Here is a 20,359-nt window from a genome sequence, read left to right as displayed (position 1 = left end):
ACAGTATAAGTTTAATTTACCACTGCTCAGTGTGACTCCTGGAGCCGCTCTGATCCTGAGAGCCCTCTCTGAAAATGGAAAGCATTTGTAGAGCTGGCCAATGAACTTCTTCTTATCAAAGTTAGAATAAAAGAATGAAACTTATTTTCATTTATGTTTTATGTATGCTGCCATCTAATACACTCAGTCCTCAGATAGTGCATGATTGGTTTCACTGACAGGAGCAGAATACACAGAATATTTTCAGCTTATTTGGGATGTAAAAACAAATTAGACATTTCTTTAGCTACTTTAAGATTCTAACATAAATCTTTCAACATGAACTGACTAAACCTAGTACACAAACGACAAAATAAATCAATATATAAACTATCATACATAAGACAATGGTTGGTTAATTCAATTATACTTTGCAGATCTTATTTATTTATTTATTTATAAGTAATGATTAAATAAGGAAGCCTATCTAAAGATTAATGGAGAGGGGGTGGGATTAGATGAATTCATACTTCTTCCCACTCCTTTTCGAACATCTAACCAGAATTGCCTGTTTTCATATGCACTGTTCTTTTGTTGGTTTATTTGTTTGTGGACTAAATAAATAAATAAATAAATACATGAAAATGTACATGTTCGATTTAAAGATGTCAACCAATCAACGGATCAAAGCATATTGAAAAACAACAACAAGGACGAATTGCTTTAATTATTCTCAGGGTGAAAAGAGCAAACACCCTCATATCCAATAACATCTCGCCTCTGAAACGCTCCGGGCATCTGTCGCTCTGGTGCGCCTGTCGTACCGCGCGTAACCGCCGGGGGCGCTGCGTCCCCGCGCTGCGCTCTGCCCCCTCCTGGTCTCCAGTCTGAGAAAGTTTTCCATGCAGGGATGAGGTGATTACCCACCGCTAGCAGAGGGAAGAGGGCTGAGCTGGGGGAACTCGAAGAGAGCAGGGGGAGGAGGAGAAGAAGATTGATATAACAAGCGGCTGTCGGTGCGCAGCGCAATTCTCACTCTCTCCAAGTGTTTGAACCAGGAGCGATAACGGGGAGCGGGCTTTCCATTCATTTCGAGCGCAGCCAACTTTTTTTTTCTCTGTCTTGAGTCCGTGGCGCGGGTCCGCTCACCAGATAACACTCTTCACGTTTTTAAACTTTTACAGCTTTCTGTGTTTGTTTTTGTTTTTTGTTTGTTTTTTGTTTTGTTTTACATCAGCAGATCTGAAACTTTACGAGAGCTCCGGGGTTGGGAAGTTTCTTTCCCCCGTTAAAGTGCGTGACATTTGTTTTGAAGGACTTGAGAGCCTGACAGAGTTTCTTCACCTAACGCGTGGTGTGGGATTTTTGAGCTGAATCGGGGAGTTCTCAAATGCAAAAGTACATGTATGAGAAAGCAATGGCCCAAGAGACAAGGAACGGAGGAACCTCTACGTTAAACAACAACAATGGTGTTGACAACAGCAAGAAGAAGCTGCTAATAGCGCTCGACATCTTCTGTCTTCTACTTGGTAAGTTTATGAATAAGTTTATTCACTGTATCATCATTTGAATTGTTCACTTTTTTTATTTTTTAAAGCTCACATCAGCTGATTTGAGCTACAAATGACCCAAAATAAAAACACAAAACAAGCAGAAACAGTAAACACGTTAACCAGGACCCGCGCTTTCTAATGATTGGCAATAAAAGCCTCATCGTTTTAAAAGTATTGCCTGTTATCTGTGACCACAAGACACTTTAATCTGCAACATCTACTTATCATCCAGCTCCAACACACCACCCCATGCCGGGGAGGCGCGGAACTCAACACTGACCGCGCACAACAACAGCCCAGCCTGCCACACTGAGAGACAAATACACTTTTTATGATAGAGGACATCACAGACATGACGTGTGTTAATCATAAATACATCATCAATGCAAAACAAGTTTGGACTTATTGACACTTTCCTGACTGGCTGACATGGTGACACATCATGTATTGATCATTTGACTGGACTCTGGACTCTATCGGTGGATGCCCCTGCCTACACGCCTGGGGCATAAATGTTTTGAAGTGTTGTGACCTGGCCTTTAAATAGCCACTGAGGCCCCCACCCCCCTCCTGTGCCCTCATAACCTTGTTCATCTGACCCTAAACCTCCAGAGGTGCCATTCCAGCTAGAGCCGTCCACGCGCAGAGGTGCAAGTGGAAATCGAAGTGTAATGAAGGTGTCGATTCATGGCTGATGAAACTGTCACCGGGGCGCAGACGCCTGCTCCAAACTGGCTTGTTTGTGCGGTCGAGTTTTGTGTGTTAGTAACTTGTTATTCCGCCAGCGTCCCATCCAGATTCAGTGTCCACTGTCAATGTGTGTGTGTGTGTGTGTGCTTTGAGAGCTGGTTTGTTTTTGGCTGTTGTCACTGTAGCCCGGTCCTTTTCAAGCTCCAGCGGCCCCCCTTTCTCTTCCCTCTGTTTTCAGTCCCCCAGTCTCTCCTTTCTCTCTTTTGGAAAAGGATTATGGGAGTAGCGCTTTAACTTCTACACATTCTCTCCCAGAACCCTGCAAATCCCTGGCCAGCTGCCCCTGATCACTCCACTTCAAATTACTCTCCCTCTCCCTCTCTAGCTTTCTCCCGAGCCCTCTCTCTCCCTCTCTGTCCAGGGGACTGCGTGGAATAATTGCTTAAGCATGTGTTGTGGCAGGGGAATGCCTCTCCGATCGGACGGAGAGAGGTGGAGAGGCGGGACGCGTGGCTGACCGGGCTTTAGAGGAGCAGGTGGGAGCCCCAGCAGCAGCAGCAGCTTCGTATGGGGAAACTGAAGCATCAACAGTAGTAACAAAATAGGCCACATTGCCACACAGGAACAGGACTTTTTTATGACCCAGGATGTTACAAATGGTGCAGATTAACTCCACTGTGTAGGAGAAGCAGATCTGCCTGACAGGCGCAAAGTTTTCCAGCGCCCTTTTATATTGGTTCTGCTTATTAAAGAACCTCAGACTGAGATACGCTGTTTCATCTGCACCCTTATAAACGTAGATGAGCTTTGAGCGCATGTGGAGCGAATTTCCTGCATAAACCGACTTCCTTTTGCTGGTTAAGGCTCTACAGTCTTTGCCATGTTAGGGGGGGAAACACACACACACACGCGCGCACACACACACACACACACACACACACACACATGCACGCATGCATGTAAAGACACACACGAACTCAAAAGGGCACAACGATTCTTCATTGTCATGCTAAACACAATCTGGCTGCTCATTGATGATTGGTTGGCCCACTTTAGTGGTTCGGGGAGGGGGGTTACACATGGGGGGGTGGAGGGATATGGGGGTTAAAAGAGAGAAGAAGAAGAAAGGCCAGGAGAAGGGGGGGTGGGGGGGTTATCAGGGGGTCCTGAATGAGGAACAAGGAATGCAGGGTGTGTGGAGGGCTCAGAATAATCTTGAATGGGCTCTGTGTGCGTATCAGATAAAGGTAGTGTACACTACACAGCTTGTCAATGCATAAAAATCTCATTACCTTTAATTAGTTCCTATCTGCCAGCTGGTGCCACACACACACACGCAAATGTCTGTATGGTGACACCTTTCTGTATATCGTCAGTCTGCCCTCAGGCACGGCTAATTGTTCTGTTTGCATAAAGGACATCTGAGGCCATCTCTGCTCACACACACACACCAGCACATGTGCACAAGCTAAAGAAAGGGTTCCCCCTTATGTTGCTTCTGCCAATCAAGGCTAATGATGCATAAACACAGCGGGACCAGAATGCTAATGAAAAAATGTATACATACACACACACACACACACACACTCACCCAGGATCAACTCTTGAGTTACAGCATTCGATTCTGGCAGCTGAGCTCAGGAATCATCTGCTGATTTTGCTTTGGCTCGGGTTCCACTCTCGCTGAGCAGCGGAGTTGATTTAGCGACTCCATAAGGAGCGCACACACAAACACCATACACTCGCTATAAATACGCCAACCTCACCGCGGGCTGCAGAATTTCATTCTTCTCGCTTTCCCAGTCCCCTCATGAGCGCGGCCGTCTACTTGTCATCCACGTTAAAGTGGATATTTACTGTGAACACACACTGTCACTCACTTTAGCCTTCAGGAAACCATATGTCTAAAAGTAGCCTCACCTAAGACCCAGATTAAGTTTTACACAATGCAAAGGAGATTATGCTTTGTGTGTGTGTTTGCTTGGGCGCGTTCACAATTGTGTGTCTGGGTTTGGAAGCCGTTCAGAGTCAGAGCTGCAGGGGCCTTTTTTGCACAATATAAACATAGGTTGTCCAGAACCGTCTCCGCTGACTTTAACTCCTGTCGGTTGATTTTAAAGCACAGCAACATCTGTCTGGATGTTGCTATGGTGACGACAGCTCATATAATATTGTGTCGTATCTCAGAAAACCCTTTCCCATCAGCATCTCAGATGATACACTCAGGTGTTCAGTGACGTGACTTCTCCACGAGCGACAGATGTTATTGGCAGGGGAGAGGAGTGTAACCGTTTGGCCCGAGGGAATCAGCTTCATAACCGACCCTGGAGCATTAACCCTATATGGCCGTAGCCGACTCCTGCCTCCCCATTAGCTGCTATAGCATTACAGCAGTCAGTCACACAGCCCCTCATTAAAGCTGGAGAGGTTTAACCTCTACCTCTCCAGGCCTCAGCCACTTCAGTCCTGAGCCGCTCTACAAATATTTTCCAGAATTTCTCGAATTCTTCATCTGGCTGAAAAGACTCTTGATGTGACATCTGGTGCAATTTCAGGAGTGAGTGAACCAGGGGGCATGATGTGTGTGTGTGTGTGTGTGTGTGTGTGTGTGTGTGTGTGTGTGTGTGTGTGTGTGTGCGTGTGCAAAGTGGTGCTCAGGAAAGGGTGGGAAACGGAAAGGTAGTGTCGGTCGGAGGTAGGTGTGGTTGTGAAATGAAATCCTGTCCATTTTTTTTTTTTTTTTTGCCCCACAGCCCATTTCCACCCTCTCCCCCCTTCCTTCCCTCTCTGCTCCCTCTCCACTCAAGCTTGTCTCCGCTCTCCTTATCCGAAGAGAAATGGCATGCATTAGTAGTCAAATACTCAAACAATATACAGTCTGGTTCATTTTGTATTTGTGGCAGACAGATGAATAGAAAAGTAGTTTTTGCCAAGTGTCTTAATAGTAAACTGTAATCAAACTGGCAGTGTGTGGGGCGGGGGCGCACACGCAAACCCAAACACAGGCTCCAGTCCAAGGCTGCTGACCTTAATCTAAGGGCAAATATTCTGCACGAGTCAGTGTGTTCAGAGTAGGAGCTGAATGAGAACTACTGCTTGGCTGGATACAGATGCCCAGAGAGAGCAGGAGAGGTGGGATAAACATGCAGATTAAGGCCGCAACTAATGATTGTTTTCCTTGCTGATTAATCCACCAGTTATTTTTCACGATTAATCATTTGGTCCAGAAACCATTGAACGATTGTGTGAAATGCACATCACAGTTAGTTAATAACAGTCCAGAACTCAAATAGTTTTATGACAAAGAAAAGCAACAAAACTTGAAGTGATGCTTCGGATCACTGGTAGACTCAAGGAGGGAGTTGGTAGTCTGGTGCCCCAGTGTTCGAGTAAGAGCCTTCTTTTATGCCCCTATGGTAGATAAAACATGATCAAGTGTTTTCTCTGGTGCTCTTTCAGTGCCCTTTTACACACCACTACCACATCACATAGAGCTGGTGCCCTTTTAGTTTTTAATCACCCCCTCGGAGTACACCACTCCTCCCAATCACTAATCAATTAACTGACTACTTGTAGCAGCTATTATGCCAATGTGCTCATTTCACCATGAGGCCTGTCATGTCAAGCATCACTGGTTTGGGTGTTCAGTCGATAAAATCCATCACTCTCTATTAGTAGCCAAGTTATTTGTCCCTAGCTTCCACCAGGACCATTTGTATCTATTGATGAGAAGTACCATAGTTGTTTGCATTTTCCCCGATGTTGATGCTCCCTGACAGTCTTTTCTTCTGTTTGTCAGGACGGGGTCAGAGGTCACGCAGAAAATAGACTCATGTAGGACAAGGGCCCGCAGTGCTCTCCGTATGACATTTCCTGCTCTCACATACAGCCCAGGGCATCGTGCAGACATTCAATGGACACACAGCACTATGTAACATCAGTCTCAAGATTCAGCTCTGACAATAGTCGGATATGGTATTTACGGTGTGATTACATCACTGTATGCATGCCTGTGTGTTCTGTAGGGGGGCTTTATGGGGTGGACTGTGGTGGGTTGGGATGTGTGTTGTGGCTGCAGGACGAGGCGAGGTCAGGGCTCTGTAGAAGGTGAGGAATGTCCTCTGGTAGATGACCATCATTGTATGACATAATAAGATAAAGATCAGCCACAGTTGTGGCCACGGGGGCCACTGGTCCCAACAGAATGTGTGTAATTTCAAACATGTAGACGTATATTTCTGTATGTCGTGATGGAGGCCGGTGGTGGCATTGTGGTCAGACTCCAGCATTTTAAGCCCGTCACTGTGACATGTGGCTGGTTTCTGCTGGTGCAGGAGTTAAATGACAAACCCCCGGGGTGTGTGTCTGCGCAGGGCTGCGATTAGAGGTGTGTGGGTGTGAGCGTGCACGTGTGCGTCCCGTGGGGTTTACGAGGGAGAAAGAAGGCGCCCAGAGCTGTCATTAGATGGACTGTATGGCCTGAAGGGCAAAGCTTGTGTATGCATGTGTCTGCGACGTGTGTGTGTGTGTGTGTGTGTGTGTGTGTGTGTGTGTGGGGGTAGCATGTGTAAGGCATCTGTGGCTCCACTTGTGTGTTTGTGTGTCCCGTGTGGCTCTCGTGGGCAAGCCGAAGGCATCGGGCTGGCTGATGCGACTGTGTCTCTTTACGCTGGTTTACAAACCAGACACATTCATCTCTTTTAACTCGATTCCCAGTGCCTCCTCCTTCCTTGCAAAACAATTCAGTTGCACAATAAAAGACCAAACTTTGACGGCGAACAACAGCTTGTAGTTTACACTTCGACAACAATAGTGTAGTAAAGATTCTGTGACTGCTGCCTCTCTCTTCGCTCTCTTATCTATAATTACGCCGTCAAACTGCTTATTTAGATAAATCAGGATTACTGGGCTGGAACCGACCATAAACTTTTGTTAGCACTCAGTCTCGGTGTGTTTACGCCTGTGTGTGAGTTCTTAACGGGTGCTATAAAAATGAATATTATGTTTTAATCCTGTTTGAGCTGATTCATAAACCCCTTACCAGAGGTTTTCACACTTTCTAGGATCATAGAATGATTATTAACATTGGAATACACAGCTTCAGACACCAACAATGCTGTCAGCACTTGGATGTAAATGAGAGCCGTTGATCTTGTACATCAGTGCTTCATCATAGCCAGCGGGCTGCGAGCAGGAGGCCTCATTACGTCTCTCTCTGTAACACCACACTGTCCTCGCCTGGGCCTCCTCCCTGCTGTTACACAGGCCCCTCTGTCTGTCACTTTCCTTTACTACATTGCCCACTACAATCCTCTGTATTTGTGTGTGTGCACATCCAGAGATGGGGGGTTGGGGGTCAGGGAGATTTCACTGTTTCACTGAGAACAATGCCCCTTTTGATGCATCTCAGCACTCTTTGTTTCGTTAACGAGGACCCAGCCGGCTAGTGGCAGACAGAAGGAGGATGAAATGGAGGGAGGGACGGAGTGAATGAGGTAGAGATGAGAGAGTGAGGGAGAGAGCCTCCTCTTCTAAGCTTTGAGCTCTCAAGGCCACTTGATTATCCGTCAGTGGTTTACAGCCGTTGCTGCATCTCCTAGCAGCAGTGTCGACTGGATTGCGGGCCGTAGCGCTTATCTGCTCGGCTGTGGCCGGCACTGTTGCAGTAATCAGCTCAGCATCTTTATTGGCGCTGGCCCTTATCTGTGCTGCAGCCACAGAGCCCTATCCTGTTTACATACAGTGAAGAGGATCGCTGGAATACAACAAGAACAACATGTAGACCGCTCACACTGTGGCTGCGATTTAATTGTCTTCAGGTCCACGATGTGTGCAGAGGTGAGGAGGATACTGAGGGAGGAGCTGAGGGGAAGAGTAGAAAAGCTGGCGTCGGGTTTCAAAGACTCCACGGCCCTCTCCTCCTCAGCCAGGCTTTTGTCCCAGAGGGTAATAATGCCATTATGGAAACAAGAGAGAAACGCCCAGCCGGCCAGCCAGCCACCCAACCAACCAGCCTAGTAGCCTGATCTGGCCCCTGGGCACTGCTCAGGTTTCCCCTCATTGGAGCAGCTGTGCGTTCATTCTCCTCTTTCACCTGACAGTGTGGCCAGCACATTATAAAAGTCCTCCAGCCTTCTTGACTTGCTAATGTGGACCAAAGTTGATTTCCTACCAAACAATGTCAAGTCCAACATCTCCTGAAATGTGCCCATCAGCCAACAGCAACACAGAGGCAGAAGCAGCAGCAGCAGCATTCAGAGGCTGCCCTCGCAGGTGCCTGCTGGTAAAAGTCCCCTAGAGAGTGTCCCGACGGATGCCTGTGTGTAAAAAGGCATTTATTCCTGTGAATAAAATCTCTCTGAGTAAGCACATGTTTCAGCCAGCGGCCCCCCGGTCGCTGCAGCATTCACACAGAGGGGGGAAAAAGGACAGGGATTCACACCACTCTGCTGACCTCAGCCACTCCTGTGTGTGTATATGTGTGTGTGTGTGTGTCCGCGATTGTGGATTTGTGTGAGACACATCAGCAGCTTGTGGAAACAAAGAGCTGACATCTAGGGCCAAACATCTGTATCAGTGTAGGTGTGTCACGTGCATGGACGTATGTTTCCTAAACAGTGATTACGCGTGTGGATAAAAAAGCCCGGGTGGTTTTTACGCCGCCGAGTTTGTTTGTTTGGATTGCGGGAGCATTTTTTAAAGGCCTTTGTGGTCGACAACATAAAAAAAAAAATGTTTGAGAAAAGCGCCACTGAAGTTACCAGTGGGACCACAGCAATCCACTGTAACACCCACACAGCCACACACACACACACACACACACACTCTTGCAGATGTCCTGGGCAGTGTTTCGGTGACCCTGCTCTTGTATGCTACAGTATAATCCTAGATGTAATTCACAATCCCTGACCTTCGACCCTTGACCCTGTAGCTACTTCCAGGGTCTGTCATGAACCTCGGCTAACCTCTGCACTCTGTCGCCAGATATGTGGAACGCCACACATACTCGCGCGCATGGCTTTAGTGACCTAAAGATAAAGTTAAACACGTGGGCTCGCAGCACTGTGAAGTGGGCCGTGCGACAAATTTCAGAGCATCCGAGGCATCTGTTTGTATTTTAAAACCCTCCCCAGAGGTCGTCGCAGTGTTTATTTGAAGGCTGATGAGTGTGTGCCCTCTCTAAATGTTAAGATGTATATTAAGACTGAGGCGGAGGAGGAAATACAAAGCTATTTTAGAGAACTCGCTGTTGATATCATTCATTAAGAGATATGGAAATAAAAGAAACGACCTTCACAAATGTCTGTGACCGTGCTGTCGCCACCGAGCCAGCTTCCTGCTCACCTGCTTCTTCACTCTCGGCAGAACAATGTCCGCTAACAAGTCGACCTGGCTCTGAGCCACTCATTCTCTATGATCCATGGAGACTGCAAACACACACGCACACACACACACACACACTGTGGATGCACTCATGTTGCTGGAAGAGGCATTTATCCACATTAACGGACTAGAGGGCTTAACTGATGCAAGAAATCGAACAAAGACACTTAAGCTTCCTGTCTCTACAAAGACACAGAGTCACACACATATCAAGTGACAACATCATAATATCTATACATAATTCTATTATATATTTAGTAATGTAGACCGTGTCAAAGTGCTCTGTAACAACAGGTTATGTTGCAGCCTGAACTGATAGAAGTGTGACAGAAGTTTCCTCCAGAGACCGAGACTGGCCTCAAATTGACAAGTGACGGTAATGGATCTGTAGCTAGGGTTCTCTGTCATAACAATACACACACACACACACACACACACACACACACACACGTATATACGCACACTTGACACAAATACACAGATCAAGTTGTTTCTTAACTGTTCCCTGAGATTGATTGTTATTTTAATGTTTAAGATTTTAAATTTTCCAGAGTTCAAGTTGCAACTTATTGTTTGTTGCAACTTACAGCCCAAACCCCACAGATATTGAGCGTACAACAGTATTGTCTGATTTGTTGCGGAGCTGTGAGAAAAATCATAGAAGAAGAGAAAACAAAGACTGATTGATTGACTGGCTGGTCTGCGGAGTCAATCCCCCCTCAGCCTCTCTAACCTTCCTCTCAGTTCTTGGACCCGCTCCCTCTCAGGACGGGTCACATGGTGTGTTTGAGAGACAGGAGGAGGAAATCCTCCATTAGAGCAGACCACAATACCTCTTCCTTTTCCCCGCTCCGCCTCCCATTCACCTCCCTGACAGTCCGGCTCGCTCACTATAATCACAATATCATTCTTAATTCTGCTCCCGAAAGCCATGAAAGCTCATTAAAATGTCAATAGAGACCGAGAGGGGTGAGCGAGAGAGTCATGAGAGCGGGAGAAGGGGAAGGCTCGCCGCTATAGTCTGAGCAGACACGCAGGTGTTGTTCTACAGGGATGTTAGTGCCATATCAGGGGGAATTAACCTTTTGAGCGACGCAGAGCTTGAGCTGCCTTAAGAATAGTGATTGTGTCCCGTTCTGGCAGGTACAGTCCGTCTTAACACGAGCGAAAACAATGGAAGCTCACTGATCCTAAACCTGTAGGACAGAGGCGATTAGGGCTTTATATTAATCAGCGCTGTTGAAATACATCAAAACCCTAACGCTAACCGTACCCCTAAAATCCAGCTACTTCTAAGTCTAGAGAGGTGGTGAAATAAGCATTTCTTTTCTTGAAATTCAACGGAAATGTGAAATCCAGCCTAAGCCATGTTAGTGCTGCTAATCTAAGCGCTAACTAACTATACCAAATTTAACTCCAAAGCCAATCAAACGGGCTCCGGCTGGATAATCTCTGTTTTACACAAACAGATGCATGCAGGCACACACACACGCACACACTCACACATAGCAGGCTTCATATACAATCCTAGCCTACAAACATGTGCACACAAACCATATATAAACACACGCGAGCATACCGTTGTGCCACGATTTCTGGCCTGCAGTGAAGCGTGAGCATGTGAGTGGATTTATGGAAAGAAAATAAGTACAGCACATGCACTTAAACACACACACACACATACGCCAAGGCCCTGCGATGACCTCTGCATATAAACACTGATTCAGCCCAGCCAATGAAATACCTCCCTCTCTCACTTTCTATCTGACCTGCGGTAAGTAGTCTTTAGTGGCCTGCAGTGGTTCTCCTTGCAGACCGAAGGAGAGAAATGCATGACAGGATCTGATAAGACAAATAGAACTGTTCCCCAAACTCGCCAAACCACCCACTTAGGACGCGTGTTTTGTTTTTTTCTGCTGCTGCATTCTCCATACTTATTCTCCCTCTCGCCCTCTCTCTCTCTTTCTCCCTCTCTCTCTGTCTCCATTGAGGGTTTTTTTAAGGCCCCAATTATTCTCAGGCGGTTTTGTGGCATTGAAAAGCAGCTCATAAGGAGAACTCACGCAAACCCCTCCCGCAGAGGCAAAAAAAAACACAAAAAATGAAGGCTGAGATTAATGCAAAATGGTGCATTTAGTAGGACTGTTCACCAGCAGCGCAGGTGTTTTCCTCCCTCCTGCACTGAGGCGTCCCTGAATGTTACTGACCTCATGACAGAGCTTGTAAAATAGTTGTTCTTTAATTCACTCATGCACCGCAGGCCTTTGCCAACAGCCCAGCCCACCTCTTTCTTTACTGTCTTTATCTCTCCCTCCTCAGACACTCCCCCGTCTCTCTCCTCCTCTCTCGGGGTCAGCGGCCTCTGTGAAGGTCGCCCACTCTTTATCCCGTCGCCGTTAAAGAGGTCATATTTCTTCATGCCGCTGTTTTGCAGATGGGGCTCAGATGGGCTGCGGGGTTAGTGTTTTAACTTCACGGGCTGTCTGTGGTATGAGGAGAATGCCCACATGCCAGGCTGTTTTTCAGGGGGGGACAGGCAACACTAAACAGCTTTGGCATCTCGAGGCCGGGAAGCGTGCGATGGGAGGGAGGCTTTCGTTAATTCTCGATAGATAAGCGCCGATGTGCTCGATCGCTCGCTCTCACTTTCCTGTTTTCTGCCTCTCTCGGGAGACGGTCAGCTTTCCCATGCTGCTCTCCGATCCCAGTTTTAGCCTTTAAGCACCAGTTTGCATGGTGTGTGTACGTTTGTCCGTTTGCGTGTTTCCCATGTCTGTTAAGCTCATGACCTCCTCTCCTTTCACTTCTCCTCATTAGCATTTGAATCCCCCCCCCTCCTCTCCACAAGTGGGTCAGAGTGGAAGGACGGAGACAGAGAGGGAAGGAGAAGCAGGAGAAAACAGAGGAGGAGAGATTGGCGTGAGAGAAAGCAAGGTCTGCCTTCTGAAAAGTGTTTACCCAACACATCTTATTTTGTTCGGCGTGCGGGGGTATTAAAGGTTACTGGGGCGCTAAGCTAAAAGACTCACATGCGCAGAAAATCCGCACCAGAATGTGCTGTTGAGCCGCGTCGACCGTCCCGCCCTGCCTTGCCCCCCGTAGTTCTGTGTGAACCGGCTCACCCAAAGCTCACCCTGCCTGTTGTGTGGATAGCGTGGTTCTCAGACACCACCAAAGTCTGGCCCAGCCCTGTGTGGGCCCACCAGCAGCAGCCCGGCGAGCCCTGGCGCTGCACCCTGTTTGTGCAGGTGTCTGCCTCAGTGACCATCCCGTCTGCTGCCCTCTGCCCACCACCGGAGAGAGAGACGGTCAGCTTCAACTCTCTTTACGCCATTTTAGTAGCTTTCAGGTGATTTTTTTTTGTTGTTGTTGCAATCAAACGAGGAGATTCTTGAGATCATTTTGCCAAGTTCAGTCTCGAAGTTAAAAAATCGGCAGACCCGTTCTTGAGCTTCACATTGATATCACATCGTCCTCATCAGCCGTTGGAGCACGACTGTCACGGAAATGTAGATGTTCACATCTCATTTTCTCCGGAGCACTTCATTTTAAGGACTTCTTGTTCGGTTTGGGTTGAGGGTTGAGTTTTTAATGTTCATTCTGACCTCAAAGTTTCCAGAAACGTTCCTTAAAAAACGAGTTCATTTATTGCAGCCAGCTTTCAAAATCCTCATTTTCTGCGGCCAAAAGCCACCAGCGCCTCGTATATTAATGCAAACAGAAGAAACATGAAATTTCCTCCTATTTAGCCGTATTAAAATGGACACGGGCTCATTTACACCTGAGACAACACTTCCCTCTTTCAAGTGGGCGCAGATGTCACAGTGTGGATGTTAAGGAGCCTGTGAGAGCCTCGACTGTCCACAAGAATGCGTGAGAGTGTGTGTTCATTCAGAGTGGTTACTGGTGAGGGCTGTGTTTTTCGCGACGGACCAGTAACACGATCTCCCTCTCCCATCGCTGGTGAGACAACGGCCGCGGGTTCTCTGAGAATTCCTGAGTAGATTTCTGACCCGAACGTCAAAAATCCCTGTGATGTGCGCTAACCACACAAACCGCACGCAGGAATAGTTTCTGTGCAGTCTGATGCTGGATGTATATGTCGGTGTGTCTGTGTGTGGGTCCTCAGGACGCCTTCTTGTCTTGCGCCCCCCTCTATTTATGAGCTACTACGGTCATACGTAGACACGCCAAACATTCTCTCATGCGAAAAATGTTCCAGAGTTGGGTGGGCTTCGTTTTGTTTTTCTTGGTATTCACACATTTTTTAAAATCCCCAAAGGAAAATTTTCAAAGCCCCTGCTGGAGTTTACACGCCTGTATTTGTAGTCATTTGATTTGGAGATATGTATTTATTTTCCTTTCAACAGAACGGAGTGTGGGTGTGTGTGAGCGCGTGCGTGTGTATGCTGTTGAAGGCTTCGGCAACACAGTTGAGGTAGTTGGATGAAGATCCTCTAGATCCTCACGAGTGCTGTTATCAAAGCAACAGTTTCCCATGTTGGGGAATAGTGTTATGTGCCTTTCTGCCTAGATTTAGATGACAAGGCTGATATCCTCTTGTGTTTGTAAAGTAAATATGTAGTAAAAATGCTTAAATAAAGGTCTGAATATGTGGCTACTGTCCTAAGCTGGTTAGCTTAGCATAAGGACTGAGAACAAGCAAAAACAGCTAGCCTTGCTTTCTCCAAAGGTAACGCAATCTGCCTACAAACAACCCAAGTTAGCAGCAGATAGCGGTTACTATGGCAATAGAATGCCCACTGTTTGTTTTGAGTATGAATTTGAAAGGGATCCAGTTTGTGTTGCACCTTTTAAATCTCATTAGTTTAATAAACAAAACCTTAATTTTGTTGGAAGGCTTCCCGACTTTCTCTGTTGTAAGCCTCCATGCTAATGTAAGCTAATAGGCAAACAAGTTAAGAAAAAGAGAGAGGTATCAATCTTTTCATCCAACACAACACACAATAAAATAAGGGTCCCAAAACACTGAACATTTCAACACTCTACCTGGAATGGCACTCTCTCCCCCTTCAGTCCACGACACTTAAGTTCTCACAACGTATTGACATTGTCTCCATCTTGGTGGGCTTCTTTTGTCTCCAGTAATGGATCCCTAGTGCCAAATATTTGCTCTGTCAGGAGGGAGGGGGTCTCCTAATGCTGAAGAATAAATCTCAGCTCTCAATAGCCTGGTGTCACACTGTCAACAGGAGCAGCTTGGCAGGGGAGGGTTTGCTCAGTCAACAGCCTGATCGGTGATGATGCTAATGTGCAAATATGTGTTTTAACGTGATATATTTCTCCTCAGCTGACAGGTGAGTAGCTTTTGCGCTGCAATGTGTTTCCCTGTATTAGGCGTGACTGTGGATCAGCCTTGTTGTATGTGTGAGTGTGTGGGTTCATACATCCATTCATGTGTGTGTAGCAATGCTGCCCAGCCTGGTTCTGCACCGAACCTCTGTTCGCCCGTACCAGAGGGGTCTCTACTGCAGTGATTCCAGCCTGAGGTACCCCTACAAGAGCAGCACCGTCCCCTCCTCAGTGCTCACTTCTGTTGGGTTGACACTGCCCGCGGTGTCCGTAAGTCGCCCCCTGCCCACACACAAAGAGCACTCGATGTTGGGGGGGAAAGGCAGAAACATGGAGGGCTGGTGGATCATGATGGTCTCTGTGAAGGAGTGATAGCGTTAAATGAGCCCAGAATAAGTTGATGTAACTCCTAAAAAGGTGCAATATGTGAGAAGTGGGCACCTGTTGAATCCAAGTTTTCACATTCTGGTGATCATAAAAAAAAATAAAGGATTTTAATGTTTTGCACCCTTGTCATAGTTAAATTCATGGGGTTAGTTGCATTTGCTTTTGTAAACCCATCACTCCTTTGCTCTCTGCTGACCTTGCGTGACATCCGTCAGCCCCCATCCCATTTCTGTCATATCCCATGATCCCCTGGGTCCAGCGTGCTCCTTGTGCTCCCCCGTTCTCCTCTGTTTATGTCTTTGTCACTGACCTGGTGCTTTTATGCTTTCTTCCTTCTCTCCCTCTTCCTGTCCTTCTCTCTCTTTGCTCCCCTCTTGTGTCTCTTGTAGCTAGCCTGCCTTTCCTGATCATTGAGACTAGCACCATAAAGCCGTACCAGCGCGGGTTTTACTGTTCGGACGAGTCCATCCGCTACCCCCAAAAAGTGGGCGACACCATTAGCGATGCCGTGCTTTGTGGTGTTGGCATTCTTATTGCCATCTTCTCTGTAAGTCGACCTTTACACCTCCCTTTTGTTTTCTGCTTTTACTCCAATTTAAAGCCACTTCATTTGACTCTCAGTCCGACAGATCAGTCTCACTAACATACTCCCCCTGAATCAAAACGTTTGAGTGATTACCTATCATGCAGTATTTTCTAAAATACTCCAGTCTTCTGCTGTAAATGTGCTCTATATGTCCTGCCCTTTCATCCTACCATGTTTTCTTCGTCATACTTTCTTCCGTATCAGCTCTGACTCATCCAAGCCATTTGTAGCCGGCCTGTTTTTATTACTTCGCTAAGCCAGTCGGTGGTAGCGAGAGAGAGGCCCCCCAAGCGACATTAGGGAAGTGTGTGTTTATGTGTGTGTGCTGACGCATGCATGCCAAAGATCAAAGACATTTTTTTTACAAGGGCTCGGTCCATTCTCATACCTCCCACTCGTATCCCTGCATCCTGACTCCGTGCCCTCTTTGCCCCGCACATTGCTCCGGGTGAACGTGTCAGTGCCCTCTCCCATGCCCGCAGTGCCTCACTGATAGCCTCGAGCGTGAAGTCTTCATTCCCATGACTTGAGTGGCTGCAGTGTAGTGCCGGCAGATTAGCGGGGGCTGAGGGGGGGGTCGAGGTTAGTGGAAACACGTTATAATGATATGCGGTGGGGTATGTGTATGTCAATTAGCGCCACGTGGTCAGGCTAGATGGTCTTTAAAGCCCCTAGACTCTTTGTGGCACAGCCCCCTTGTAAGTTCCCAGACTGAGACGTCGCTTCGCCCCCGTCTCCTCGCCCCCGTCTCCTCGCCCCCGTCTCCTCGCCCCCGTCTCCTCGCCATTAGCTCCGTGGGCACAAACACACACGCACACACACCGTACCAGCTCAGCTCTTCTGCTTATTGGAACCAGGAGACTGTACTTGAATTTAGCGAAGTTTCCTCACATGTTCACGTGTGGGCAAGGCTGGCGTGTCTCACACAGCTGTGTTCCATTAGCGGCGTCTACTGCCATGCCGACACCATTCCTCGAACATGCACGCTCTCTCATGCAGGCGCGCACACACATGCTGTATATGCACGCATGTACGTGCATTTAGTGGCAGATTCCAATTGGGCCTCTTTGCTGCGAGGGAAATCCCAACAGTCCCGCTGGTCAGACCTGTCTGCGTCTGACACTGTGAGAAAAAGAATAGCGATATAGTGTTCTGTAAGCACACACACTGGTGATCCAAATAAACCAATCAGGGAACCTGTTGAGCCCTCTGCTCTGGTGAGAAAGGCCCTGACTGCACGTAGACAAGCACAGGCATGGTAGCAAACCAAGACTGGGAGACAGACAAGAGGAGGAGAGGTTTCAATGCAAATGCTGACAAGCCAAATAAACTTCTCTGGCCTGTATTGGCCTCCTGCGGTTCTTATCTTAAGCTCAGATCAGAAGAATTCATTAACAATAGCAAACACACACACAAACCGATGCACCGGCGTGTTTGTTTCTTCTGGCTGTGAGCCTGCCAGCTGATCACCCAACAGGCAGGATATGTGTGTTTATCAAGCCTGACAATAAAAACACATGCAAATACACAGACATTATGTATCTGCATTATCTCGAGAGGATGTCTGTGAAACACTGCGCGCATTTTAAGTCCTGATGGTATGCACGGCCCCGGTGCCGTCGGCTGGCTCACAGATAGGCAGGTAAATATTATCCTGGGAGATTGGGCGAGGAGGTTGGCCAAAGAGTGAAGCCTTGTATGGAAAGAGGAAGGAAAGGGAGATGTGGTTAGTGGTGGAGAGCAGCCGGTCTGTCAGTCAGATACCCCAGGTGGTTTGTATATGATTGACATGTCCGTGCCTGCAGCGTTGGCTTGGCCATAAGCCCCCTCAGTGTAGACGAGGTCTTTCCACGGGCCCCAACACGACTTAAAAGCGCCCGGCTGGAATGGCGGGGTTCAGGGATAGCCCTCTCAACTTAAGCCGTACAGCAGACCACTCTAATAATATAAATCCTTCTCAGTCAGGTCAGTCTGACTGGCACATTGACCGAGTCTGGATCTGCTTGTTTAACTTTTCATATTTTCCTTTCCCCTTGCCTTCACTGTCTCATTACCCTCCATATCTCACACAAAAGGCGCCATCATATCACTGAGCAGAGCGTCGCCCACTCATTAATAATCTCACACCACATTCAGACTGCCTGAGGGAAAGGCAGGCCATGCTCACCCTATGTGTTTGTCTGTGTGTGAATGTCACTCATCCTGTCTGTCCTTTACTCGCCCTTTTTTTCTTACCAATCTGTGACTCAAGTCTGGAATGAAAATTAGATATCCTGCATGATACACACTCAAACGTTAGCATATTTGCTGTAAGTTTATCTGCGAGACTGTAGGAGCATCACACAGCTAGAATGTGTCTTGTGTTTTTACGGTCGGTGTTGTTGCGTGTGTCTCAAAAAACAATCCTCTCCTTCAGATCGTGATTGGAGAATGCTTCCGGATTCACCAGCTACACGAGGGAACCAAGTCTTTTGTGGGGAATCCTTACGTCGCAGCCCTCTACAAACAGGTCAGCTCCACACAAGCACGTTGTTGTGTGTAATCCAATTGTCGCATTAATAAATGACCATTTGCTAAACCCTTCACCTGAACGGTTATTGCTCACTCTGAGCTTTTGATGCCATGATTACCACCAACACCAACACATCACATCCACTGTGGAGTACTTTCCTCACTGTGTGGATGCTAAATGCTATCAGAATTTAGGCTTCAGCAACGTCAACAACTTTATCCTGCTCTATTGGATCACATTTGTGAAAACACACTGGTTTGTCCTCATCCTAAACGCCATTGTTCTTGTAATGCTTAAAGTGAAAAACACGGTTTTGAAATAATAATAGTAAACCATCAATCTCAACTTTAACTTGCTTGACCAAGTTAGCCGTGCAGCCCGACCGATTTTGGTTTTGTTATGATGACATAGCAGTCCATCTTGAACTTTTTCACATCATTAATGAAGCCATCATTGCATTTCTAAGACACTTTTACCCTCGGCTCTTGATTTAAATTGAGTCGTCAGATAACATCAGCTGTAGACAGTGTTTTCAGTCAATTCATGAAGCTAACGTGAGCTTGATTGGCTAGCTTGTCATAGCTGAAAAATCAGTTTGCAAATGTCGTCCATTCAGCCACAAAAACAGCGGTCTATGGCAAGATATGAAGACATGAGTAACTCAGAAATGACTCAGGGGTAAATCTGCTGTCGCCACTGTAATATGTGATGTGTCAGGACTGAAGGTGTTTAAACAGTAAACAGTAAGTAAGAGGGACAGGGTTTAGCTAGGGGACAATTATTGAAAGCTACATAAATAGCCATTATGTCTAATCGTGAGCATGTGTGGTCCTGCAGATGGGTGTGTTTCTCTTTGGATGTGCCGTCAGCCAGTCGTTCACGGACATTGCCAAGGTGTCGGTGGGCCGTATGAGGCCCCACTTCATAGACGTGTGCAAACCAGATTTCTCCAAGATCGACTGCTCACTGGGATACATCACCAACTACACCTGCTCTGGCAAGGAAAGTGATGTACAGGAGGCCAGGTTTGTGTAAACACCACTGCGCGCACACACTACAGTATACTGGACTAATATTATTATGACTGACTGAAGGTAATCTTTCCCTCCGCAGGAAATCCTTCTTCTCAGGACACGCCTCTTTTTCAATGTTTACCATGCTCTACCTGGCTGTAAGTAACTATTAAACTCTTATGCGCACATCGCAGCACAATCACAATCACGCAAGCACGCACATGCTTAGAGTCACACAAACAATGGGTTTTCATGGAGAGAAGGTTGGACCGTGATTTTGGGATTCGCCGCCCGCCGGGAGAAAAAAGCAAAACATTGTTCTCATCCCCCTCTTCTCCTCCCTGCTCCTCACACAGTTTATGAAGAGTCTCATTCTTCTTTTTTACTCCTCCGAGACGTGAATGGATGCACTCCACCTGTTTTCTTCAGAGCAGCTGCGCGTGCGCTTCCTGTCCTCTCCCCTTCCCCTCAATTGCTCCCTCTCACTCCACCTGTTGTGGGTGTCGGGTGGGGCTTAGCACCCCGGAGGCATTTCATGCTTCAAATGGTGTAATTGCGCACACTCACATGCACACACACACACACACACACACACACACATTTGCCAGCTCAAAGCTCCCCAGTCATCTCCTCCCCTCGTGTCTCTGCAGAGGAGAGTCAGAGTCTGTGTTTTGGGTTTTTGTCTGGCCTGAGCTCAGTTACAAGGTGGTCTCGGTTCTCATGGTGTTCCGACGGTTGAAATTCCGTTGTTCCGTAATGCATTATCATGCAGCGAGAGACGATGGGTATTTCCCAGCCTCTTGGTGAACCTACAGCTGCGCTCTGGTCGGACCGAGGAACAGAGACTAGAGCGAATAAAAAGCAAGGGGGAAAAGCCGAGAGGCAGCGTCGATGCATCCAGACCACAGAGTGACACACTAGTCCGAGACCAGTGTTCCAGCTG

The 20,359-nt window shown here is 47.3% G+C and overlaps 1 protein-coding gene across 2 annotated transcripts in view; it reads left to right on the top strand.

The window, feature by feature from the left end:
* The first annotated feature begins 876 nt into the window (after positions 1 to 876).
* plpp3 (phospholipid phosphatase 3) overlaps positions 877 to 20,359 on the top strand; it is a 30,667-nt gene continuing 11,184 nt past the window's right edge. The window contains exons 1-5 of one of the 2 annotated variants that reach the window (XM_037114680.1): positions 877 to 1,508; positions 15,034 to 15,188; positions 18,308 to 18,400; positions 19,241 to 19,428; positions 19,517 to 19,574. In XM_037114680.1, coding sequence (XP_036970575.1) covers positions 1,370 to 1,508; positions 15,034 to 15,188; positions 18,308 to 18,400; positions 19,241 to 19,428; positions 19,517 to 19,574 — 633 coding nt within the window. In that variant the 5' untranslated portion in view covers positions 877 to 1,369. Of the gene's footprint in view, positions 1,509 to 15,033; positions 15,189 to 15,694; positions 15,853 to 18,307; positions 18,401 to 19,240; positions 19,429 to 19,516; positions 19,575 to 20,359 lie in introns of both variants that reach the window. The other variant, XM_037114679.1, reaches the window with a different exon arrangement.

This window comes from Acanthopagrus latus, chromosome 11 (genome assembly GCF_904848185.1).
Source record: "Acanthopagrus latus isolate v.2019 chromosome 11, fAcaLat1.1, whole genome shotgun sequence".
NCBI lineage: Eukaryota > Metazoa > Chordata > Actinopteri > Spariformes > Sparidae > Acanthopagrus > Acanthopagrus latus.
Note: the sequence above shows the minus strand (reverse complement) of the source record. Positions and strands in the feature narration are given on the sequence as shown.